This window comes from Stegostoma tigrinum, chromosome 1 (genome assembly GCF_030684315.1).
Source record: "Stegostoma tigrinum isolate sSteTig4 chromosome 1, sSteTig4.hap1, whole genome shotgun sequence".
NCBI classification, from domain to species: Eukaryota; Metazoa; Chordata; class Chondrichthyes; order Orectolobiformes; family Stegostomatidae; genus Stegostoma; species Stegostoma tigrinum.
In genome coordinates, this window is record NC_081354.1 from 137574023 (window position 1) to 137600479 (window position 26457).

The following is a 26457-nucleotide window of genomic DNA, read 5'->3' on the forward strand; positions in this document are numbered from 1 at the left end:
GCATTTATTTAACTTTATCAAATTTAAACTTACACTTCCACATTAATCTGGTTGCCTTGTTGTAAAACAAATTGAGACACTGACAAGGGGCGAATCGATTTACGAGGATGACACCAGAATGTCAAGGTTATACTTATCGGGAATGGACTGATTTTCCTTTTTCCCTTGAAGGCAGATTTAAGGGTGACTATTGGAGGTCGTTAAAGTTGGAAGAGGTTTTAATAGAGCACTGTAACCTATAATGTTCCCACTTATGAGGACAGCAAAACTAAAGGCTATTAATACAAGATAACTTCCTAAATATGGAGTTCAGAAGAAACTGTTCTGATGAAGGGTAACTAGACCTGAAATATTAACTTGTGATTTATATCCATAGATTCTGCCAGACCTGTGGAGTTTTGTTTTCAGCAATTTCTATTTTTATTTCAGAAGAAATTGTTTTGCCCAGAGTGGTAAGAATGTGAAGCTGATGTGGTTAGAGCAAATACTACAGATACTTTTAAAGACAAGCTAGATAAATATGTGAGGCAAAGGCAGACAAGGGGCTGTGCTGATAGTTAAGTGATGGGAGGAAATTCCAGTGTATCATGAATGTCAGTATCGGCTGACTGAGCTGAATGGCCCGTTTCTGCGCTGATATTCTAATGTAATCCTATACAGTTCCCTGCAACGAACTCAATCAACCATCATTCCGTCCACTCAATCGGTTTATTTCTCATTGTAACTTCGGAAAATTTACTTTCATGACTTTAGCGTAATCTGCAACCTCGAATATCCAGTTCTTTATTCTTTCACCCACGTTGTGAATAACTGTGGCGAAAAGCTGATAACGGGGCACAGGGGCGTCGAGGAGACACCCCTCTTTAATGTGTCGTTCAAAGGTGATTTCTTTCCTGCCCCCACATGCTAGCAGATTAACAACTGAAGGCAAAAATTCCATTTTAGCTCCCTGCATTGCCAAATCTCTTTTGTTAAAAAGCGAAATAGAATATCCTTTAAAGCATGAGTTAACAACAGAAAATCGAATTAGAAATTTGAATTTAACAAATTAAGATTCAACATCGTTAATATCGATGCTTGTCTTATGATGATAGTGGTAGGCAATTCAGCTCACGAACAATTAGTTATCGTTGAAATGCTCTCGGTATTCCCCGCACTGTTCGTCCTTTACCGATATCAGTTCCACGCGCTGCAATGTACTGTGAAGAGCCGAGTCCGTCCCTAACACATTGAACCACTGCCTTAAAAGTGGCTTCAGTCATCCGACGGTGCGTGCACACTTTTATCTGACCGTTATATGCAAATAAAAATTTATTCCTTTTCTGGTGTAGCCTCAGTTCTCTCCTCGGTCTCACTCCCGGAGGCGCTTTCCTTCCTTTGCAAAGAGAAATGAAAACAGTTTCTGGAAAGTAACTGGAATTGTCTCATACTTGCAGACATTTGGCAACGCACACAAACATTAGTATCGGTCGAATGGAATATTTGTCGCATTTTAAGTTTTAAATGTTGCCATACATTTGGGAGAAAAGTAAACGCACAGTTTGAGGTGGTGGCGGTAAAAAAAAACACGCGACAGAAGCTCAGATTCCGGCCAAGGCACGAACTGTTCACAGCTGCTGCAGCCAAGAGTCAAGCTGCTGTGTCCGGGCACTTGGGGCGAACAGTTTCCCTGTTAATAGTTTTCTCCGGCTCTTGCTGTCCAGGTTTCCCGGCATTACATCGATCCTGCATTCACTGCATAGTTAACAAACATTTCAAGTGTGTTATTTAGATGCGGCGGCTGGCATCCTAGCTATCACACTCCTGTCCACGACCAAATCCAATTAAAATCGATGTATCGATCGGGTTAGCACACACTGGAAACCAGACAAGTCCGTGCTATTAAAAAGGCACCAACCATCTGCAGATTGTCCGCACAGTTCTGTCCCGGCGCCGACTGCAAACTGACAGTCGGCAACCTTTTAAAATGCCACCACAAACCGCCTACCTTCCTTACTTTTTGATTTTTAAACGCTTTGGGGGAACAAGCTGGAGGCGAAATAAAGTAGCGGGTCTGGGGGAGGCTGCCCATGTGTTCTGTAGCAATCCTAGTGTTTGTAAATCGCCAGGTATCCCTCAATGAATGGCGGCAGCGCCTCGGAATTACCAACGGCTTGGTTCGTAATTGTCATTTGCATCGCTCTTACCGATGGGGAACCGATGTGTGTACTCGCTAACAGTCACACAGGAAAGCTGTCAGCCCGAGCACCGGCCGTCAGAGAAAGCGAAGTTAGACTCCGTGAGAATCAAAATAATCCACAGAATGAGTGTCCCCTCGGTACCTGCCGATTGGAATTTCCTTGGAAGTTCCCGGGAGAAATCCGTTGACGGAGGTGGTCTTGATTTTAAACAAGTTGTGCGCGATTTCCATATCCAGTCGCTGTTTCCATCTCGTGTGTGTTTTTTTTAACCTGGCACTGTATTAAAACAGGAGTTCAGCTGAGAGGAAAGTCGGAGCTGGGTGGAGGTGTCGTTTTGCTCTGGCAGATGGCGCTTTAGTCCTGGTTGTGGAGTTTGTGTAGCCTCTCGCTGACGTGCTGGGAGAGAGAAAAAAAAGGTGCTGATCGCAGCCGAGTGGAGGCCCGCTATGGTAATAAACTGAAGCTGGGAGGGCTCTCTCTCTCCCCTCTCTTCACTGGCTCTGTCTCTCTCTCTCTCTGTCTTTGAGCGATCGATGTGGTTCGAGGGATGAGCGAGAGGGTGGGGTGGGGAGGTGGGGAATGGAAGGGGGAAAAAAAAAGATGAATGGAGCAGGTCTGGTCAAATGTCACCCAGACGGGACAGCGGCGAGCAGGAGAAAACCTCGTGTGAGTACGGTCTGAACGGGGAGGAACGGAGAGGCGCTGCAGACTGACTGGCTAAGTGAGGAAAACAAGAGGTGGGGGGGGGGGGGAAGAGGACAGGAGCACATGCTTGACTGCCTCTCGTCAATTTCCCCACTCCTGGTCAATTTCACTCACCCACCCCCACCCCCACGACATCCCCCACCCCCCACCCCGGTCAATTACATGTTAGAGCCCTTACTCTTGGTGCCAGCGTCGAGTACCAAAAGATTAAACAACAAGCCAGAAGGATTTGGGAGAGAGAATTCGACAGGTTGAATGACAACAAACCGCTCGTGTCCCTGAACCATGCGGGTGGGATGTCTCTTCCTTTTTGCCTACCTCGCCAGCGGGCCGGCCCGATCGCAGAGTCCCCCTGAGAGTATCAACATGGCCATCGTGCTGCCCCACAACAACACCCAGTACGCCTGGGCTTGGCCCCGGGTCGGCCCGGCCATCCAGCTGGCCATCGAGAGGATTAACCGGGACGGGCGACTGCTGCCGGGCTGCACACTCACCTACAAGTTCAAGAGCAGCGAACTGGACGGCCGCTGCGCCGATTCGCTCGCCCCTTTGCTCGCCGTGGACCTGAAGCTGGAGAACGACCCCGACGTCTTCGTGGGTCCCGGTTGTATCTACGCCACCGCCCCGGTGGCTAGGTTCGCCAGCCACTGGGGGCTGCCCCTGGTCACCGCCGGGGCATCAGCCTTCGGCTTCTCCAAGACCGGAGACTACAGCACGGTGATCCGCACCGGGCCGGTCTTCACCAAGCTCGGGGAATTCACCGCCCAGTTGCATGAGACCTTCAACTGGACCTCGAGGGCCGTGCTGGTCTTCCAGGACATGAAGACAGACGATCGGCCCTTCTTCTTCCTGTCGGAAGGGATCTACACTACCCTGAAGTCCGAGTTTACAAACCTCAGCGTGGAAGGCAAAGCTGTGGATAAGGATGAACTGGACCAGGCGGCGATCATTGACATTATCCAATTCATTAAAGAGAATGCACGGAGTAAGTGGGTTTGCAGACCCCCTACCTCTGATGTGGGATTTGGGAACAGTAAACTGCTTAGATATTGTCCTTTGGCTAAGACCACGCGTAGCCGGATCTGGTCTCTTTCCCCAGGCTCCACTCTGCAGAGAGCGGGTCAGGTCTGCAAGGTTCGGTCACATTTTGCACCTTAAGCGTTGAGTTTGCGTTTTCTGCTCCCACCATGCTCCCTCACCCCCTCTCCCCTCCACCCCACCCACACCCCCATAGCCATGTTACTGACATTTTAGACAAAAACAAAACCCTATTGCTTTATTTGATTTCAGTCGTGCATCCCACGACTCGTTCCCCTACCCTGGTTGGGTCCGCTGAATGTAATTAAATCATCCCCTCCCCTGGCAGAAGAGAGAAAACGGAATTGATGGTGATGGAGTGGGGTGGGTGGGGGAGAATAAATGTCTCCCCCCCTCCCGCCCTTTTTTCTTGTTTTGGTCGGGACGCATTAGTTGCAGCGGTTTTACTGGGAAGAGAATGTCGCCCTCGCCATTGGTAAATGCCACAGCCAACGTACAATGCACGATGCAGAGACTACCCGTACGGTACCCGATTTAAAGCAATGAGCCGTCTCGGGGTGGGCAGAAACAGAAGCTGCAACACAACACAACAGTGTTAATCTGGAAACTGCCCTCTGTAAACCTTGCCTCCAATGTGGCAGCAGGTGTGCACATGGTATTGGGCACAGAGATGGCACACCATCATGGGCGAGTTTGTGAGCGCCACTGCAGACAGCACACACCCACCACCCCCCGCCCCCCAACATACACACACACATACACAACTGCCATTGTTTGTTTGTCAACAGCCCTCCATAGCAATACTAGCATTAAAATCCATAGCAGGACCCTGTGTGAGAGAAAGTTTGGAAAAGCAGTGTGGGGCTTCATAAGTTAAAGTGTTCAGAATGTGACTTTCCCTTGTGTGCTAGCAGCCGCGACATTAACCTCTGGACATCAGATAAATAGAAACGATTAACTTCTTTAAAAGAAAACCAATCTGATAGAGATTGTCACAGTTGGGAAATAAAATCTTGTTTCTCTCGATGTTGTCGGTGGTGTGTGCTAACTTATGACCACTGGTTAACTCAGCATTCTGTACTGATACCTCCTGGACTGACAAAATGTCTTTTCTTCCCCACCTTTACAGTTGCGTATCTGTGTTTCCCTTTCGAAGATTTCCGTCAGATCATGTTCTACGCGCAGAGAGAAGGGATGACCGGGGGAGACTATGTTTTTTTCTACTTGGATGTATTCGCCGAGAGCCTGAAACTGAGGTCGCCCACAGAGTCCCACAAACCCTGGAAGATGAACCACAGCAGCGAATCGATCCTCAAGGAAGCTTTCAAAGTACATCCATTTCCTTCACCTTTGTCATCTCGGCGGTAATCTGCCCTGTCGTTATCTTCTTCGGCATTTTCTTGCGCCGAGAGGAAGAGCTATTTTGTCGTTTGCAAAAAGCTGCGGTTGCCTACAGGCTGGCTAGATATTTCTATCAGGAGTGAGCCATTCAGCCCATCGACTTTATTCCATTATTTAGTTGCATCTTGGAGGAAACGGTACTCTAATACCTTTTCTCTGCCTCTAATGCATAGCTCCGGGTAACTAAAACCGATTGCTCCCAAGCAGCAACAAATAGCCAAAATTAAATAGCAATGTGTGTGGAATAACATGTCCACCTTCGCTTTGCTGTAGCTTCTCTCGGGGCACTCTAAAAGCATTTTTGTTTAATACGACCTCGGCCACTCAGAACAAAACCGGGTTGCAATTCAAAAGAAACTTCACCTCTTGTAATGGAATGCCCCGCGGCACCTCACAAATACGCAAAAAGTCGATGAAATTCGCAGCTTTTTAGATTTCAATTGACGGCTGTAGTTTCTGGGTGGATTTAGGAATTCAGTTCTGGGGAGTGTTGAGTCTCCACAGACCGCCTCGGCACGATCCTGTTGTTGACACTGAGCGTTCGACAATGCAGAATGAGCTGACACTAACCGGGCTATCGCTGCTCTCTTTTGTTTTCACAGTCGGTAATGATCATAACCAACCGAGAGCCAGAGGAACCCGAATATTTCACCTTTCAGGAGGATTTGCGGGCAAGAGCCAAAAATGTATCGAGTGCCGATCTAGCCAACACTCTGGTAAGCATTCCTTGGGGTACAGGACTGAAAACTTAAGTTCCGCATTTCAAAACTTGGATTCGGACGCGATTTATTCGTTGGGTCAATAGACTGATCGTTGGATAGATTGTACGAATTACAGAGAAAGATAGCACACTTATTTCCCTTTAGGTGAAGGGAGTAATTGCAGAAGTCAAGAGGTTCTGTCAGTTAGTCGGCCCGGGGGTGATGCTGGCCTGTTCCTCATGTTCGGTCACTGAGCAGTGCAAATGCTGGACACACGATATCTTTCATTGAAACACAGATGTTTATCACATTTCAGATACGTTAGTTTACTTTTCATTGACCCCGTGACCCGTGTAGCAGATGGGTGCACTGTTCACGTGCAAGCAGTGTGCAATGCTGGTACACAGCTACAGCAGTTGGAAATATAGTTGTTTTTAAACTCAACCTATCTTGGACACCGGTTAGAACCAAAATCCTCCAATCGTTTAACTTAAGATGTTCACTTCGCTCGCAGAAATGATTATTCCTGTTGGAAGTTTATAATTGCAAGTTTATACACTTGATGACAATACATGTTAGTATCTATGGATGATATTTCTATTACTGTTGGCATAATTCATATTAAATTTTCTCATAATTGTTAAACTTCCATACCAGGAAGGCCAATACTCTGTGTTCACAATATTACACATAAACTAAAAAGAAAGCCAGCCCCAACTGCAAAGGCACATGTGTTTGTCCGAGGATTTGTTCAGTGTTGAATCTAGTGAAATGATCATATTCGTAAATGTTTGTGTTCTGGCTTTTATTTTCATAGAAGGCTTGACTGTGCCTCTAATTTTGATTTAGTGGTCTGTATAGGTTCATGTTCTGCGATGATTTGCACTACACATTCCACCAACCAATATACTGTTATGTAACCCATGGCCATAAATTATTCTGATTCACTTAAGTGCTGTGGGATGGATTTAGAGATTCTTTCGTTTTATTTCAGTCCGTAGATTGTACACATTTTCCATACATTTTTTCAAAATATTTGCTTTTGTGAATGGAGAAATCTAAATATGAAATTGAAGCATTCATATGATAATCTTTACAGGTCTGGCAACATCTGTGAAGAAAATATCAGAGTAACCCGAAACATTAACTCTGATTTTTTTTCTTCACAGATGCTGCCAGACCTGCTGAGCTTTTCCAGCAACTTTTGTTTTTGTTCCTGATTTACTGCCTCTACAGTTTTGTTGGTTTTTAAATGATGATCTTTTATGTCTTTGAGTCTAGTACAATCTAGACCTTTCATTCTATTTGTATACTCATGGATATGAAGTTTTAAGAATTTTTTTATCATTAACAGTTGTTCACTTGCTTGACATGAGTTTTTGTTTCTATTGATAGAAACTGTTTCAGTTTCCTATCTTGATTGATAAGAGTCTCTCAATGTAATTACCACATTCTTTGTCAAAATTAGTCAATTGCCAACCAGTCATATACAATGTATATACAGTACAACAAAGCTAAAGTACAGTCGCAGTGTTATGACATCTAGCTCTTCATCCAAAATGTCAAGGTACATCACTGTTTGTGTCTGCCAAATTTAACTTGTAATACCAAACATAACAAAATCATATTTAAAATATGGTGTACCATGTAAAATGACACATGCACATGAGTAAGTGCAATTATAACCTAATTTCGCATTCAAATACATTTGGAAATCAATTCTGTTTTGTTCTTTTAATTTTTTGTATCATCAGACCATATATGTTATAACTCTACATTCCCATTCAATACCTAATGGAATCCTACGCCACCATTAAAGTGTAATCCCACATTGATCACCACAAAATTGTTATGTAGAAATGAGTGAGTGCATATTATTAATCATTGACATTAACTTGTGCTCCATGGTATTTAATAAGTAAATCATGTGCTGTTGGTGCAATGTGATATTTATTTATCAAAAACATTCCAGCTGACCTCTGCAGTTTATGATACCTAGTGCAGTGCTTCTTTCCGTTTAGACATGAAGAAGCAGAATTCTACTTCATATGTATCAAGCCAGATGACATTGGGCCACCTTTAACAAGGAAGTAGTCCATATATTTAGACAATATAAGTAACATTTAAATGAGCAATAAATCAGAAAGTGTAAGGGAGAGTGGAACTCAGGAAAATCACAAAATCCAGAGAAATGGTACAGACCAAATTGTTAGAGCTGCATCTAATAACTGCCATGATACCATTGGACCTCAAACTAGTTTCTTGAAAGAAAAGTCTACTAAAATAGGGATTCACTGATTTTCATGTTCTGAAATTTCCTTCAGTTGAAAATGGTTCCATTGAATGAGAAGACTGCAAATTTAACTTCTTTATTCAAAAAGGGAGGGAGACTGGATGCAGGAAACTGCAGGCCAATTTGCTTAACATCAGCCAAAAAGAAAATATGATAAGTTATTATTAAATAAATTATAGGAAGACACATTGATATGTTCACAGAAATTAGGCAGAATTGACAAGGATTTGGTGGGGGAGGGTTGAAATAAAATTGGCAAGGGGCTGGGAGCCTCTGCAGGGAGACGGGAGTGAGGGAAACAAGGTCAAAATTAAATAGGATGGAAAGCAAGAAATGTGATAGGCAGGTTATTCAAAAGCAAAAATCAAACAGGGCTCCAGCACAAAATAATGCAAATGGAACTAAGAATGTTAAAAAGACAAGCCTTAAGGCATTGTGCGTTCATGTGCAGAGCATTTACAATAAAGTGGATGACTTTGCAATATAGCCATGAAAATAAATATAAGTAAGTTTGATATAGTTGGAAGTATAGAGATGTGGCTACAAGGTGTCCAGCAATGGAAATTGAACATCCAGAGGAATTTCATATTTAAGAGGTACAAAGAGAAAAAGGAATTCGGGCAGCATTTCTGATTAAAGTAAATATTAATGAAAAGGTGAGAAGGGATATCAACTCTGTTGAAGTCGAATCTGCATGGGTAGAGCTTAAAAACACGAAAGTGCAGAAAATAATATTAGGAGTTATATTCGAACCATCCAAACTCCAGTGGTAACACTGGGGAATGCATTTAATAGGAAATTAGAGACCCAAGCAATAATGGTACTGCTTTTGTTATGGGCGTATTAAATCCACATGTAGATTGGGCTAAGCAAACTAGTAACAACATCATAGAGGAGGAATTCTGGGGCATTTACAGCATAGTTTTCTGGATCAATATGTTATGAAACTAACTGAGAACAAGCAATCCTAGATTGAGTATTGTGCATTGAGAAAGGACTGATTGGCAGTCTAATTGTGCAAGACCTCTTGGGGAAGAGTGACAATAATATGATAGAATTCTTCATTACGATAGAGAGTGATGTAGTTGATTCTGAGACTGATGTCCTGAATCTAAATAAAGGAAACTATGATTGTCTAACATGTGGAATGGCAATGATAAATTGGAGAATTTTACATAAAGGGACATCAGTTTATAGGCAATGGCAAATATTTAAAGAAAGCATGGAAGAACTGCAGCAATTGGTCTTTCTTGTCTGGCACAAAACCAAAATGTGAAAAGTAGCCTGACCATTCCTAACAAGGGAAATGAGGGATAGTATTTAATTCAAGGAAGGGGCATCAAAATTGGCCAAGTTGGAACAGTTTAGATTTGAGAACAGGAAAGCAAAGGGATTGATTAGGAGAGAGTAAATAGAGTTTGAGAAAACGCTTGCAGGAAACATACAAACTGATTGTCAAAATTACTATAGCCTTGTGAAGAGAAACAGATTCATGAAAGAAATTGTAGGTTGCATACAGCCGGAAGCAGAGAAAATTATAATAGAAAGAAAAGAGATGACAGATCAATTAAATATCTTAGCTCTGTCTTCATAATGCAGGTCACAAATAATATGCCAAAATATGGGCAATACAAGGTCCAGTGAGAGAGAGAGGAACTAAAGGAAATCAGCATGTGTAGGGAAATGCTGATGGGGAAAGAGAAGGGATTAAAGGCCAATAAATTCGCAATAATCTTCATCTCAGAGTACTTAAGCCTTGAAATAATGGATGCAAAAATGGTCATATTTCTAGATTCTATAGACTCTGAAACAGTTCTTATGGATTGAAGAGTAACAAGTGTAACCCCACTATTTAAAAAGAAGATGTGGAGATAAAAACAGCAAACGATAGTTTGGTTAACCTAACACTGATAGTAGGAAAGGTGTTAGAGCCCATTATAAAAGAGTTAAGCGAGAGCGCTTGGAAAGCATCAACAGGATTGGACAGAGTCAGCATGAGTTTATAAAAGGTAAATAATGCTTGTCAAATTTGCTGGAAACTTATAAGGATGCAACTTGGATTTTCAGAAGGCTTTAAATAAGATCCCACATAAGCAATTAGTACATAAAATTAAAGTGCATGGAATTGGAGGTTGTGGACTGACATGAATAGAGAACTGGTTAGCAGACAGACAATAAATGGACCTTTTACCAAGTGGCAGGCAGTGACTAGTGGGATACCACAGGGATCAGTGTTGGGACTTTGAAATCTATATATGTTGTGGGAACAAAACATATTATATCTCCATGTTTGCAGGCAGCAGAAAGCTGAATGGGAGGGTAGGCTTTGAGCAGGATGCAGAGATACTTCAGTGTGATTTGGGACAAGTTGAGTCAGTGGGTGAATGTTTGGCAGATGCATTATATGGATAAGTATGATGTTATCCACTTTGGTAGCAAAAACAGGCAGGTACATTATTATCTGAATGGCAATAGGTTGGGAAAGGGTGACAAGGCTTGGATGTCTATGAATCTTTGAAAGTAAGCATGCAGGTGCAGTCGACAGTGAAGAGACATGTGGCCTTGAAAAAGAGAGGATTCAAGCACAGGAGCAGGGATGACTTGCTGCAAATATACAAGGCCTTAGTGGAATCACACCGGAGCGTTATGTGCAGTTTTAGTCTCTTTATCTGAAGAAGAATATTCTGACTATGGAGTGAGTGCAACAAATGTTCATCAGACTGATATCTGAGATGGATAGGATGGCATATAATACGTGACCAGATCAGTTCAGACTCTTTTTATTGATGATAGGGTTAAGCATTCACTTGCTAGACTAGCAATTATTTCTCACCCCTAATTGCCGAGAGGAAATTTCAGAGCCTTCCACATTGCTGTGGGTCTGGAGTCACAAATACATCAGATGCTAAGGAAAGCAGTTGCCTTTAGTTTCATTAGTGAACCAGATGGGTTTTTTCTAACATCGACAGTGTTTTCATCGTTGTCATTCATCTCTTAATTCCAGATTTTTATTGAATTAAAATTCCACGACCTGCCATGGATTGATTAAATGAGTGAACAAAGATTTGACAAATGGAGTATAATGTGGGGAAACGTGAAATTGTCCATTTTGGCAGCAAGACTTAAAAAGAAGCATCTTGTTAAATGGTGAAATTTCAGAACTCTGAGTTGCAGAGAGATCTGGTTGTCCTACTGCATGGATCACAAAAGTTTATGGTGAAAGTAGAGCAAGTAATTAGGAAAGCTAATAGAATGTTATCATTTATCATGAGGAGTTTTGAATACAAAAGTAGGGAGATTATGCTTCCAGGGTGAGATCTCATCAGGAGTACAATGCACCTTTGTAACCTTCTTTGATTAATTGGAAGTAGTTTAGTGATGGTTTACTCAACGAATAGATGGAATGGACAGGTAGCGTTATAATGTAAGGTTGGATAGGCAAGGCTTGCATCAACCAGAGTTTAGATGAGTAAGAGTTGACTTGATTGAAACATATAAGACCCTGAGGGGTCCTAACACGGTAGATGTGGAGAGGATATTTCTCAGAATGTTCCTTCTTCTGGGTGAATTTAGAATTAATAGTCACACTTCACAAACGAAAGGGTCACCCACTTAAAATAGCTGAGGCAAAGCTTTTCTCTTAGAGTTCATGAGTCTTTGAAGCTTGCTTTCTCAAAAGGTAGTGGAGGTACAGCCCTTGAATATTTTTAAACAAGGAGGTGAAAAGCTATTCAAGGTAGGGAGGAATGCAGATGTGAGGTGACAATCAGACCAGCATGAACTTATTGAATGATGAAACAGTTTTGACAGTTTGTTTGGCTTATTCCTGAATCTGTTTTCATTTTCATATGTCTGTTTGTATAAATAAATTTGAATATTTGGATCTTTTGTTTCCAAAAATTTTTTGTCGCTATTGTGGAAAATTCTTATTGTCAATAATGTTTCAGTTAGTTAAACCTACAATCAGTTAACCCTGTGACCAGTGGTGTCCCGCAAGGATCGGCACTAGGTCCACTTTTGTATGTCATTTATATAAAGATCCAGATGAGAATATAAGAGGCACGGTTGGTAAGTTTTGTCGATGACACCAAGATTGGTATTATGGTAGAGAGTGAAGAAGGTTATCTAAGATTAAAGAGATTCTGGTCAATGGGTCAATGGGCTGAAGAGTGGCAAATTGTGTTTAATTTAGACAAATGTGAAATATTGCATTTTGGTGAAGCAAACAAAGGCAAGACTTGTACAGTTAAAAGTAGGACCTTGGGCATTGTTGTAGAACACAGAGACTCGGGGTTTAGGTACATAATTCTTTGAAGTTTGCACTACATGTAGACAATGTGGTTAAAAACGTGTCTAGTGTGCTTGCCTTCATTGCTGAGACCTTTAAGTATGGGGTTGGGATATTATGTTGAAATTGTACAACAAGTTGGTGAGTCCTCTTCTGGAATACTGTATCCAGTTCTGGTCTCCATGTTATAGGAACAATATTATTAAGTTGGGGAGAGTTTGAAAGAGATTTACCAGCATGTTGCTGGGAATGGAGGGTTTGAGTTGTAAAGAGAAGCTGGATAGGCTGGGATTGTTTTCACTGGAGCATTGGAGGTTGAGAGGTAAACTTACAGAGGCGTATAGATAAGCTGAACAGGAGACATTGTTTCCCTAAGATGGGGCATTTCAAAACTAGGAGACATATTCTTATGGTGAGAGGAGAAAGATTTTAAAAAGGTATGAGGAACGATTTAATTCTACACAGAGGGTGGTTTGTGTTTCGACTCAACTTCCAGAGGAAGTGGTGGATATGGGTGCAGTTCCAACATTTAAAAGACATTTTGGTAAGTACATGATTAAGAATTGTTTAGAAGGATATGGGCCAAGCACAGGCAGATGGGATGAGCTTAGTTTGGGAATATGGTTGTCATGGACTGGTTGGACCGAAGAGTCTGTTTCTGTTCTGTATAACTCTATGTGTCATATTATGCACTAGTCATACTTACATTTTATAAAGCTAAATAAAAATAATACAACAAAAATGAATATTGAAAATATGAAGGGTTGCCTGGAGATTATTAGTGCTAAAAGATTCAGGATTTGTTATGTGGATTGGATGCAACCAGGTAAAAGTTAAGTAAATCACTATTTTCAGTTATCTGAAACAATTTTCAACAGTGGCAATATCAGATGTACAATCAGCTTCCAGAAAAATGCCAAGAGTTTATTTTCAAACATTATTCACTTTTTCATGTATGCGCTGCCTAGAGGCAGATCTTTGGCTCATTGCCCACTGATACTTTAGCTTGAGCCTTTTTTTCAGCAGTTTTTGCGAATGGCGGTTTACCAATGCCTTTGAGTCTCATGGGTAGACAAAGAGGAAGGTTCTAAAGTCTGCCTCAGTCTGAATGAGAATTGAGCCGGAAATAATAGCATTAATCTGAACTACACATTTGCTAACTAGCCAACTTAACAAAGCAGACCCTCAAACATACATCTAAAGATTACTATTTGAAATAATAATTAAATAGGTTAACACCACTTTTAAAACAATAGATAGCAAAGTATATCAAATGAATGTTATGAATAGCTTTTTCAGAATAAGACCAGTTGTTAGTTTATTTGGATTTGAAACATCTTTCAGTGTTCACCCCTCTCTAATTTCTGGATATAGTTTCTGTTGCAGAAAGTGTAAAACAAGAAAGGTATTAATGTCATAATGTTAAGAAAGTGGAGTCAAATCTTACAAAAGTAAAATTATACTTGGCTGATTTATGATGCACTCCCCAGAGAGCAGCGAGTTATCTTCCTGCATGAGTGCTATTGGCAGCTGTTGAAGGATGAAATGCAGGCTAATAAATGTTCCTGTTTAGTACAAGTAAGCAATAAATCAAGTGGGAGATAGACAATCTACATTTGGACAAACTTATGGTTTTCCAGTGATGGCCATGTACACTTGACTCTTTCACCAGTCATGTTGGATTTTAGAGATCGAACAGCCAACAATCTTCTGTTTTATTTAACAGACTCTCATCATTCTGCAGTTAATTAACAAATGATTTGTTTGTAAAAGCAAAATACTGCAAATGCCAGAAATTTGAAAAAATAAATAGAAAATGCTCTTCAGTCTCAGTAAGCCTGGCTGCATCTGTGGTGAGAGAAATGAAGCTAAAATTTTGAGTTAGGCATGACTTCCTCAGAGCCTTGAGTTCTGAACTAGAATGATTTAGATTCCAAATGTTAACTCTGTTTCTCTCTCCATGGATGGTGCCAGCCCTCGTGTTTTGTACTTTGTAAGTTGAATTGACCTGATTGTCCACTTAGGAAAGATAAATTTTGTATTTTTATAGTCACATTCTTCAGTTTGCTTTGCAAAAAGAAATTAACAGCAGATAGCATTCATTGTGTGGACCAATATTTCAAATTATAAATCCTTGCTCTTAGTTACAGTAATAGTGTTATCTGTATTTCACATCATATTGTGTTTTGCGAGAAATTCCTAGTTTCCAAAAGCCATCTTTTTTCCCTAAGTGATCCAAAATTGTTTAGGATTTCAACTTAAACTAATTGTTCCATTCAGTGTCCAAATAGACACTAGATCTTAAAAGTCATCTTGACTTAGTTGGCAATCCTGACATGGAAATCTACTATTCATCGTTCTTATTACTGGGTCAAAATCCTGGAACTTCCTGTCTAACAGCATCTGTAGTATGTAGTCTACATTAATGCAAGGACACTGCTCATTTTCTTAAGAACAATTGCAGATGGGCAAATAATGTTGGTCCTACCAGCAATCCTGTATCCGCGTAACACTAAATAAATGAAGAATCCGAAGGGATTTTTTTAGGTTTGGAGTCCATAATGAATTTACGCATGCAATATAATCTTGTACAGTAATGCAAAACCTCTGAGAGTGCTCCATCATTAGTGGATTTTGCTTTTACTCTAGTCATTCAAATGATGTACCGATTCAGAAAGATGTAAGAATTTGTTGGAGCTTCAAAGCACTTTGAATCATATTTTGAATCATCAAAACAGCTACTTCTTCCCACCTTTTGAAAACATTCAACAAGTTTTGGCAAAACACAGAATTATGTACACAACAGTAAGCAAGCATGTGCAAAAATCTCTTCTGGTGTGCAGATGTGATTCATAACTCACTGCATAACCCAAATGTACTCTGGAGCTATTGGTCCTTGACTATTAATAAGCACAGCACAGTCTGGTCCCACTTAATTCAAATTATTCGTTGATTAAGTTCCTTTCCTTGCAAGAGCTCTTCAGTTTTAACGGGAACAGATTATATAAGCATTATTAATTTATGGTTAAATGCATAGTCCTGGAGATTACATGAAGTTCTGTTGGTTTTCTTAACCAAGTTGTTGAAACCAGAACAAATAATTGTTTTTTAAGCTAAGTTGCATTCAGCAAAATGTGAATTTCTGCTATTTTTTTGCTCTAGTTTAAAAAAATTCAGACTGGAAGCAGACCTGCCCTTGAAAAATAAATCATAAATCGGATTAATCAAATAGGTATTTTTTCTAATTGCACTTATTTGCAGGCTTTTGAGGAAACATTAAAAAAGTTTTGTTTTTAAGGTGCAAGAGCATTAATAAACACATTTTTAAAAAAAAATTCATGGAATGTGGGCTTTGCTGGTGAGGTCAGCATTCATTGCCCATCTTTAATTGCCATTGAGAAGGTGGTGTTGAGCTGCCTTCTTGACCCACTGCAATGCTGGAGTGGAAGTATATCCACAGCCTGGGGCTCAGATAGCTTAGTTGGCTGGACGGCTGGTTTATGACATAGCGTGACGCCAACAGAGTGGGTTCAATTTCAGTACTGGATGAGGTCACCATGAAGGTCCTGCCTTCTCAACCCTGCTCCTCGCTGAGGCGTGGCGACCCTCAGGTTAAATTGCCACTTTTCATCTCTCTATAATGACAGAGCAGCCCTAGCTCTAAGAAGCCCGTGGTGATTTTACCTCTGTGCCTACTGTGCTGTTAAGTGTTTCAGTATTTTGACCTAGTGACAATAACTAAAGAATGATGGAGTTTGAAGCCTATTTGGTGTATGACCTGGAGGGGAGTATTCAGTGTTTATGTTCCTTGTATCTGCTCCCCTTGCACTTCTCACTGGTGGAGGTTATCGCTTTGAAAGGCACCGTCAAAAATACCTGGGCGAGTGGCTGCAGTGTGTCTTGTAGATTGCACATGCTGCTGCTGCTGAACATCGGGTGTGGAAGGTGTGATTTTTGGAGCTGGTGGATGGAATGCCAATCAAGCAGGCTGGATGGTGTTGAGCAGAGCATCTTTTGTACTTTTGGAACTTATCATGACAGTTATAAGGTATTCAGTTACACTCCTTTATAGAAAAGTAGATGTGTGCTTTGTAGATAGTGGGCAGACCTCAGGAGATAAAGTGAGTTACTCACTGCAGAATTCCTAGTCTCTGACCTGCTCAGGGTACTTACCAAAATATTTATATGGCTGGTCCTTTTCAGCTGCTGGTTAATTGTAAGCCCTAGAAATGTAATAGTAGGTTATCCAGTTATGGTTCAACCTTAATGAGAACTAGTTAGATTCTTGTTTGTTGCAGATGGTCATTGTTGGGCATTTGCATGGCACAAATATTACCTGCCAATTATCAGTCAATTTTGGTTTGGAACAAGTTTTGCTGCATGTGGATAAATGGTTACATTAGTACCTAAGGTGTTGTGAATGGTCCTGCATGATGCAATCGTGATTGAACATCCCCACATCTGAACTTATGATAATAGGAAGGTCATTGATGAAGCAACTAAAAATGGTTTTAAAAGGCTTGAAGTTAATTTATTACATACCTTTCAAATGAGCTAAGAAACTGACTTTTTATGACAAAGAAAGTGTCTGTGTAATGTTTTAAATTAATTTTCAGTAATTTTAAATTTGCTTAAATTTGATGTAAACTAAACATTCTGATTAAAATCCTTGTTTCTCATGATAAACTTATTTTCCATCAGTAATTGTCAAAATCTATTAAATCAATGGCGTCAAATATTACAAATAATGTATGACAATCACAAACTTGACAAGAGAGAAGGCCCTTCTTGCAAAGTGAATGGACTCTAAAAGTAGGAAAGCCTTGCTCCAAATGTATAGAATATTGCAGAGACATCTCTGAGAGGGCTGTGTGCAGTTTTCAGTTACATTAATTAACGAGCAAGAGTCTTGCTTTGGAAGCTGTTCAGAGATAGTTCATTAGGCTGATTCTCGAGATGAAGGGATTCGTTCTATGAGGAAAGGCTTAACAGGTTGGAGTGATGCTCACTGAAGTTTAAAAGAATATGAGGATGGTCTTACAGAAACTTAGATGATTCTGAGAGTGCCTGACAAAGTAAATGCTGAGCGGATGTTATGCATTGAGGATCTGAGAGGATGTTATGCATTCAGGCTAAGTCTAAAAATAAAGGACACATTTTAAAAGTCTCCTATTTAAGATGAGGATGAGGGGAAATTTCTTTCTCAGTGAATCATTAGTCTTTAGAATTCTCTTCTACAGAGGGCAGTGGAGGTTGCATTATTGAATATATTAAAGACTGAGTTGGACAGACTTTTAATTGACAAGAGGATCAAATGTTAACGAAAACAGAAAGGAAAGTGGAATGAAGATAGCAATCTGGGTGGCCATGACCTTACTAAATGACAGTGTATGCTTGAGGGGTCCAATGGGCTACTCCAATAGACTACTTCTGCTCCTATTTTTTATGTTCTAAAGATGGCAATGACCCCTTTAAAGAAACTAAGCAGTATTTTGTTTACTGATATACAGAATGCTTTGATATCATGTTGGAGTAATACATGTACATTGCTGAGAGTCCAGGTAAGTTCTTACAGCCTGGGCTGACTTTATATATTTGTTGCTTTCAGTTCAAGGGCTAAAGTGCAAAGATTATAAACATAATTAGAGGCCAGAACCTCCATGGAAATCAGCACAATTTCACAAAAAATATATTCTGTTCAGTTTCTTAAATTATAGTTTATTTTATAATGTTTGCAAAGGGTCATGTGGTTGAGCAATTCACAGTGAAAATTAAAGGTTATTTTACATTGTTTCAGATCTATTAAGCAGTGGACTATGACTAAGATCAAATAAAATTGTCTTCCGTAAATATATTAATGAATGTTTTCAAATGCTTGTCACAGCATCTTCTTAGAGTCTTATGATGTCACTGTACATTTCACAACTAATGAGTTACCTACAAAGTGAAATCAGTTGCTATGTAGGAAATGATAAATATGTCAACAAACAGTTCTTTCACTGGTGCATCACTTGACTACTATGGTTGTCGAGTCAGATAATCATTTGCTGCATAAAAGGAACTCATTTAGCACATCAACATTCATGATGGCTTTCTGTAGGACAATTCAGCTACACCCACTCTTCCAGGCTATCCCGATCACCCTGCAGGTTTTTTTTCTTCAAGTGCCCATCCAATTTCTTTGTGAAATTATTGAATTTTTTAGATCTACCTCAATCTTAGTAAAAATATTCCTCCTCCTCGCACCCTCTGTTTCTTACCCAAAGCGTGAAACCTACGTCCCCTTGTACAACCAGCCAACTGAAAGAATTTCTCATTATATACCTTGTTTGAGCCTGCCTTAATCCTGAACACTTCAATCAAATGTATCCTCAATCTCCCTTTCTTTAGGAGAGCCTGAACATCCAACACAACCTTGTGACTATCCCTGGACCCAACCTGATAGATCTGTCTGTACTTTTTCAAGAACCCTGCCATCTTTTCTAAAGTGTGATGACCGGAACTAGATGCAGGGTTCTAGTTGGACCTTAATTAAAACTTTGTATAAATTCAGCATCACCTCCCTGTTTTTGTACTCAACATCTTTGTCAATGAATCCCAAGATCCTGTGTGCCTTGCTAACAACTGTCTCAATTTGTTTTGCCAAATATCAATGGGCACTGCTTAGACTAGGCAATTTAATCAATACTGCCTCTCCCTATGCCTTTTCTGAAATATATCACAGCAAACTTCCTTGTATTAAATTTCATCTTCCAATCGCCTGCCTATAATTCTAGCTTCTTTATCATGTACTCAATCAAGTTCCTCCAAGTCTGGCAAAATTTGAACTTCTACTCTGTATTCCAATAAATAAAATTCCAAAAGCAAATACATTTCTGAGTACATTTCTGATGAAGGGTCTAGCCCCGAAACATGAGCTTTCCTGCTCCACTGATGCTACTTGGCCTGCTGTGTTCATCCAGCTTTCTACCTTATTATCTTTTTTTATCCTACGGACACTGACCCTCCTAATCCAGGACATTTAATGTTGTTAGCTGGTATTTCTGGTGATTCTTTGTTAAAACAATACAAAGAACTGATGACATATTCTTGTATAGTCCTTTGCCTTGAAGAACCATGGAGCTCGATTCTACAAGGGGTTTCGTAAAGGGTTTCTCTCTGTGAGCTCAAATGAGCTTTCCAACACAACTGGAGAGGCTGCTTAAAAATAGAAATTGCTGGAGAAACTCAGTGGGTCTGGCAGCATCTGTGGAGATAAAGCACAGTTAATGTTTCAGAACTAGTAGTAGCTAGGAGAAGATGGTATATATGCTAAAGATGGAATGTGGTTGAGGGGCTGGGGGAGTTAAGAGACTGAGAGGACAGGTGGAGGCAGAACCAAGAAGAGCAGAACAGATTTGGACAATCAAAGGGGATGGATAATAGTATGCCTGGGAAGGAGAAAAACTTATGATGGGGACCATGCATTGGGTGAAAATGGGATGGCTGTACAGAATGCAGTCCATGTCATGACGGGGACTGGACTGTGGCAGTGAGTAAATGACATGGAAAAAGATGTTCATGTTCTAAAATTACTGAACTTGATATTGGTCCCTGAAGACAGCAGGGTCCCCAAGCGGAAAATGATGTGCTGTTCTTCCAGCTTGCACTGAACCTCGCTGGAATACTGCAGCAAGCCCAAGACTGAGATGTTGGCCAGGGAACAGGGTGCTACATTGAGATTGGCAGGCACCTAGAATCTCAGGCTCATTTTTGCAGACAGTACATAGGAAAGTGGTTGCCCAGTCTGCATTTCATCTCCCCAGTGTAGAGCAGACAATCTGGACAGAGTAGACTAGATTGAGTGAGGTGCAGAGGGTAAATTACTTCTGGGATCATAAGCCACCGTTTCCACCACCTCCAGCAAGATGCCATCATCAGACATTTATTCTCCTCCCCTTCCTTGTCAGCCTTCCAGAGGGATCGTTCCATCGGGGACATCCTCCTTCACTCCCAACACCCCCAATAGCCCCACAGCACCTTCCCCTGCAATTGCAGAAGGTGTAACACCTACCCAATCATTTCTTCCCAAATCACTGTCCAAGGGCCCAGATACGCTTTCCAGGTGAAGCAGCGATTTATCTGCATTTCACTGCAAGTCAGTTGCTTTATGATCTGCTGTCTCAGTAAGAGTGGTATTGTCTATGGTGCCCTGCACCTGGACCAGCCAGCTATATTAGCAAAGCGCACTGCCCAGACTGCAGCAATGGAGAAACCTTATTATGGGGGAACAATTTGAGGTGGTGTGACCTGGCACAAATTGCATCGGTTACATTCTTGGTACATATGGGGTGGAGGATTCTAAAATCTCATGCACATCTCCAGTGGATCCTTGGGAAGCAGGTTAGTGTACAAAAAAAAGGTTGCTGCTGACACCCTGCAGCCTCTGGCATAGGACTGCCACCCTCCCGTTCAGGTTGTATGTCCTGCTTTAGGAGATATCATAGTCTTGTGCCAGTACATCCTCAGTCTGCGGTGGCTCATCTTGAGGAAATGACATTGAAGACTCTAGGCCTCCTGTCCTTCCTCTGCTTCCTGAGGGGACTGTCTGCACCAATCACTTCGTGTGGAAACTGTTTAGCAGTCGCAGATGGTGGCTGCTGACCCTGAGTTTTCTAACTCATTTGTTCCGCCTCAGTTTGTCTAAGACTTGGCTGTACAGTGATGATGACCCCCTCTTTGACCGAATGCATTGGCCATGCTTCAAGTGAACCTCTGGGGAGAATATTAGAAACAAAATGGCTCATAGAATCGTCGAATCATATAGTACAGAAGAAGCCGTTTGGCCCATCGAGTCTATACCACCACAAATACAATAAAATTTACACCAGCCCCACTTTTCCACACTGGGTCAATCATCATGAATGTTATGAAACTTCACGAGTTCATCTGAGGACTTTTTCAATTTGTGATGTTTCTTCCTCAACTATCTATGTGTCTTTAGCCTTCAGCTAAGGGGAACAGTTGCTTTCTGTTTATTCTACCCATGCCCCTCATAATCTGATACAGCTCTATTGGGTCTCCCCTTCCTCTCCCCACCTTCTGTGCTCAAAAGAAAATAGCCCAGCTTATCCAGCATACTTTCATAACTGCAATGCTCAATCCCAGTCAACATATTGGCGAATCTTCTCTGCACCCTGTCCAGTGCCCTTTCCTGATGTGATTGGCTGTGATAGGGTGGCACAGATGTTAGCACTGCTGCTTCACAGTGCCTGGGACCCGGGTTTGATTCCAGCTTTGGGCGACTCACTGTGCGGAGTTTGCACACACATTGTCCCTCTGTCTGTGTGGGTTTCCTCCAGGTGCTCTGGTTTCTTCCCACAGTCCAAACATTTGTGAGTTAGGTGTGTTGACCATGCCAAATTGCCTGTAGTGTCCAGTGATGTGTAAATTAGCTGGATTATCCATGGGAAATGTAGGGTTACTGGTAGGGGCATGGATCTGGGTGGGATCCTCTTTGGAGGGTACATATGGATTCGATGGACTGAATGGCTTACTTCCACACTATAGGGAATCTATGGTTTAGTCAGCGTTTACATCACACACGTGGGTAGGAGTTTTACACTGTCCTCAGTAGGTTTGTTGAGGATTCCAACATGGGATGCTTGTACATGGACCTTTGACATTGTTAACCTTATTTCAGCGTACACAGCACCAAGTTGTATTGCAGAAACACAGTGAGAGATTGTAAGTGTGGTAGGATTAATGGTGGAATCTTGACCCTACACAACACATTGTCAAGTACTTATAGCTCAAGGTAACAGGAAATCAGTTCCATGTCTAAGTGTGGCCTGTGCAACCTTGGATTGTCCTTGAGAGCTGTGGCCTGTAGATGACACTTTAAAGGTTACCTGTGATTTTTTTGTTAGATTAGATTCCTTACAGTGCGGAAACAGGCCCTTCGGCCCAACAAGTCCACACTGACCCTTGGAGCACCCCACCCAGACCCATCCCCCACTATAACCACACACCCCTGAACACGATGGGCAATTTAGCATGGCCGATCCACCTAGCCTGCACATCTTTGGACTGTGGGAGGAAACCGGAGCACCCGGAGGAAACCCACGCAGACACGGGGAGAACGTGCAAACTCCGCACAGACAGTTACCCGAGGCTGGAATCGAACCCGGGTCCCTGGCGCTGTGAGACCGCAGTGCTAACCACTGAGCCACCGTGCCACCCTGTGGTCAATTTGTAATGACCAGATACATGGGCAAGATTGCTTGTGGCCAGAATTTGTAATTGACATACAGTCAGTCAGTGCATGTGTTTCACATGCAGAATCCTATGAATACAGATATTTTGAAACTGCTGTGTGTAAATGCGGGACTTCCACAGCTTGTTTGTATTTGGACATGGAATAGAGATGTCACTGGTTTGACTAGATTTATTCCCCCATCCCTAATTGGAGACAGTTATGAGTCAACCATAGATTGTAAGAACTGCTCATATGGAGCTGGATAAACACAGCAGGCCAGGCAGCATCAGAAAAGCAGGAAAGCCGACGTTTCGCGTTGGGACCCTTCGTCAGAAATCAGGTTCCTGAAGGATGGTCCCGACCCAAAACATCAGCTTTCCTCCGCCTCTGATGCTGCCTGGCCTCCTGTGTTCCTTGAGCTCCACACTGTGTTACCTAACAGTCAACCATATTGTTTAAGTCTGGAGTCACATGTTGGTTAGACCAGGTAAAAATAGCAGACTTCTTTCTTGAAAAGATATTAGTGAACCAAAAGGATTTTTATAACAGTCCACAATGGTTAAATGGTCACCATTAGACTTTATTTTTTATTCCTTATTTTATTTTCTTACTATCATGTGATTGAGTTGAATTGGTTGAAAACCGGCACCTGTGATGCTGGCAACATTTAAAGGAGGCTGTGATAGTCCACCCACTCAACACTTTTGGCTAAAGATTATTGCAAATGCTACAGCCTTTGCTTTGATGTGCTGGGCTCCCACATGAGTCTACAGTTATCTTCCTCACCGTCAACCATGAGGCCACTTTTTTGTGTCATCTGCAAACCTCTTGATCATAATCCCTCCACATAGATCCGAATCATTAATATTCACCACAAAAATTAAGCATGAGCCCATGAAACCCTTTTGAAACAGCCTTCTGCCAACAAAATCACTTTTTCAATAATTACCATTTGCTTCCTCGCACTGACCCAGTTTTGTACCAAGTTTGCTGCATTCCCTTGGATCCTATGGGTATAATTTTTTTAAGCTGTCTGCCCTTTGGTGCCTTGACAAAAACCTTGTTAAGATCCATGTAGACCAACCGGTTGGCCCTTATCCATAATTCAATTTACTTCAAAAATTCAATCAAGTTAATCAGACATACCTTCCCTTTACATATCCATGCTGATTATTCTTGACTAATCCATGCCTTCTATGTAATAGTCTATTCTATTTGTCAGAATTGATTCCAATTATTTCTCATAGCTGAAGTGAAATGGACTGGTCTGTTATTATTGCTCAATGCCTTTTTAAAAGAACGATACACGTTAGTACTCTTCATCAGCACCCTTTAAGGATTGGAAGATGGTGGAAAGAAATTCCATCATCTTCTCCCTAGCCTTTTTTTTAAACAGTTTTATCTTGACCTGGTGATATATCTAGTTTCAAGAATTTTAATCTCATCTCTACTCCCTTTTTCTAAATGAAGATCATGCCCAATACTTTAGGCTCCTCCTTAACTACAATGGGCTGAATATTACATACCCTGACATGCTGGTGTTTTTGCTGGGGATCTACAAAATATAAGTTAGGTCCCAGCCTACCACTGTCCCACTCACCACCAAGCTTACCCCATATTGAACTAAATAATTAAAGGTCAACTAAATTTATTAAAAGCTCACTCGACCCCAATCTAACCCTGACCACACTATAATCCAACTGGCATGGATAGCAAACAGAATTGAATAAGCCATTCTCTACAAATTTTTGCAAGTGTAGAATGAAGGGATTTGGAGGAAGTCTTTGGAGAATGCCCTTTATGCATATGAGGCACCTTTCCTGAAGATCGCATCCAACTTTCCTTCTTTCCCAAATGAACTTTAAATCCTACTCTCACCACCCCTTCCACCCATTACATCTTGCGGGTCTGAGGGTTTCACCCTGGGACTGGTTCCCATGGCTGAGCCCTGGTGCTGCCAGGACTGCTGGAGCTCCTGGCCAATCAGATTAGCCGTCAACTTCAGAATGTGTGACACCCAGCCTCTCATGGGTAGAAGCCCCTCTCTGCATTCGTTTAACATTACAGCTGCAGGATAGGCTGTTAACTGGGCACTAACTTCACTAACAGAACAGGGACCCCATAAATTTTGGCCCAACATTTATCATTTGTGAATGTAGACAGAAAGTATTCATTAAGACTATACCATTATCTTGTTTGTCGATGCATACTTCCGTTTTTTATTGATCTCTTATGAACACTGCAGGTTTGTATGCATGTACAGCAAACAATTAAGATGGTGAATGGATTACTATCATTTATTACAAGAGGAATTGAATACAATAGTAAGGATGTTTACCTTCAGTTTTATGAGGAATTGGTGAAGCCACATTTTGAATTCTGTGAGCAGGTTTGGTTTCCTTATTGACAGAAGTTTGCAAGTGTGTTGGAGATATTTCAGAGAATCTTTTCCTGATTCATATTTGGAATAAGTAGATTGTCTAAGAATGGAAGATTGGACAGCCTGGGCTTATTTTTACTCAAGTTCAGGAAAGTGACAAATAATTTGATTGATGTTTAAACCCTGAGTACTTTTGACAGGTAAATGTAGAAAGGAGGTATACTTTTTTGCATGAGTCTAGAAATAGGACCTGAAAAATTAATGGTCATCCTTTTACAGCAAAGATTGCAATGTTTTTCTCTTAGTGGATTGTGTGACTTTGCATCACGAGGAAGGGCCTGTTTTGAGGAAGGGTCACTGGACCCAAAACATTAACTTTGTTTTCTCCTTCATAGGTGCTGCCAGACCTGCGGAGTTTTTCCAACAACTTTGTTTTTGTTGCCTCACAAGGTGTTGGAGCCAAGTCATGCAATATTTTAAGGGAGAGGTAGATAGCTTCTTGTTAGGTCAGCATGTCACAGGTTATTGGGAATGGGTGAAAATGCAAACATTGGAATGGAATAAAATCAGCCATGACCTTATTGAATGGTGGAGCAGGCCTGAAAGACCAATTGGCCCTTTGTTAGTTTGTATGTTTGTGAGTTTTTCTTTTCTGCCTCATCTCAATTTGCAAACTCATTGATATCAAGAGGGTTTGGGATTTGCCAACCCACCCCTTTTCTTTGTCGGAACGTTTACTGTGGCCTACTTGCACTTTCCCTTTGAAAGTTTCCCACTGCTCTGGCTCTGATTTACCTTCCAGTAGTTCTTCCAATCCACGTTTACAAGATCACTCTGAATCTTGTGAAATTGGTTCACCTCAGTTTACAATGCTGTCTCCTGTCTATCTTTGATCCTATTAATTATTATGTTAAAGTAACTGACTTCCAATCGCTACTAGCAAAATGCTCTCCCAGTACGACTCCTTTCACCGGCCCAGCTTTATTTCCTAATCGGAAAACCTTCAGAACTGTGCAGTCTTTTGTTGGACTTGTAGATACTAGCCAAAAAATCTCCAAAATGCTCCTCAAGAATTCTTATCCCTCAATTTCATAAATAATAAAACTCTCCTAGTTAATATTTAAGGAAATAAAATATTTTTCTGCTGTATTAACTTTGTACTTCTAAAAGATTTGCATGCATATTTGGCTTTTTATCTCCCTCTGCCTGTTTGGGGTTTTGTAGTTTACTCCCT

At 41.2% G+C, this 26457-nt stretch overlaps 1 protein-coding gene and 1 long non-coding RNA gene across 2 annotated transcripts in view; one reads left to right on the forward strand and one right to left on the reverse strand.

Moving 5' to 3' along the window:
* Window positions 1-827: 827 nt before the first annotated feature.
* Window positions 828-4074, reverse strand: LOC125451067 (uncharacterized). Its single transcript, XR_007247202.2, has 2 exons — window positions 3380-4074; window positions 828-2576 (listed from the first exon to the last, which is right to left on the reverse strand). It is a non-coding gene; the product is annotated as an uncharacterized LOC125451067 (long non-coding RNA).
* npr2 (natriuretic peptide receptor 2) overlaps window positions 3002-26457 on the forward strand; it is a 159475-nt gene continuing 136019 nt past the window's right edge. Inside the window, exons 1-3 of the mRNA XM_048527762.2 lie at window positions 3002-3870; window positions 5053-5252; window positions 5927-6040. Coding sequence (XP_048383719.1) covers window positions 3171-3870; window positions 5053-5252; window positions 5927-6040 — 1014 coding nt within the window. The 5' untranslated portion in view covers window positions 3002-3170. The remainder of the gene's footprint in view (window positions 3871-5052; window positions 5253-5926; window positions 6041-26457) is intronic.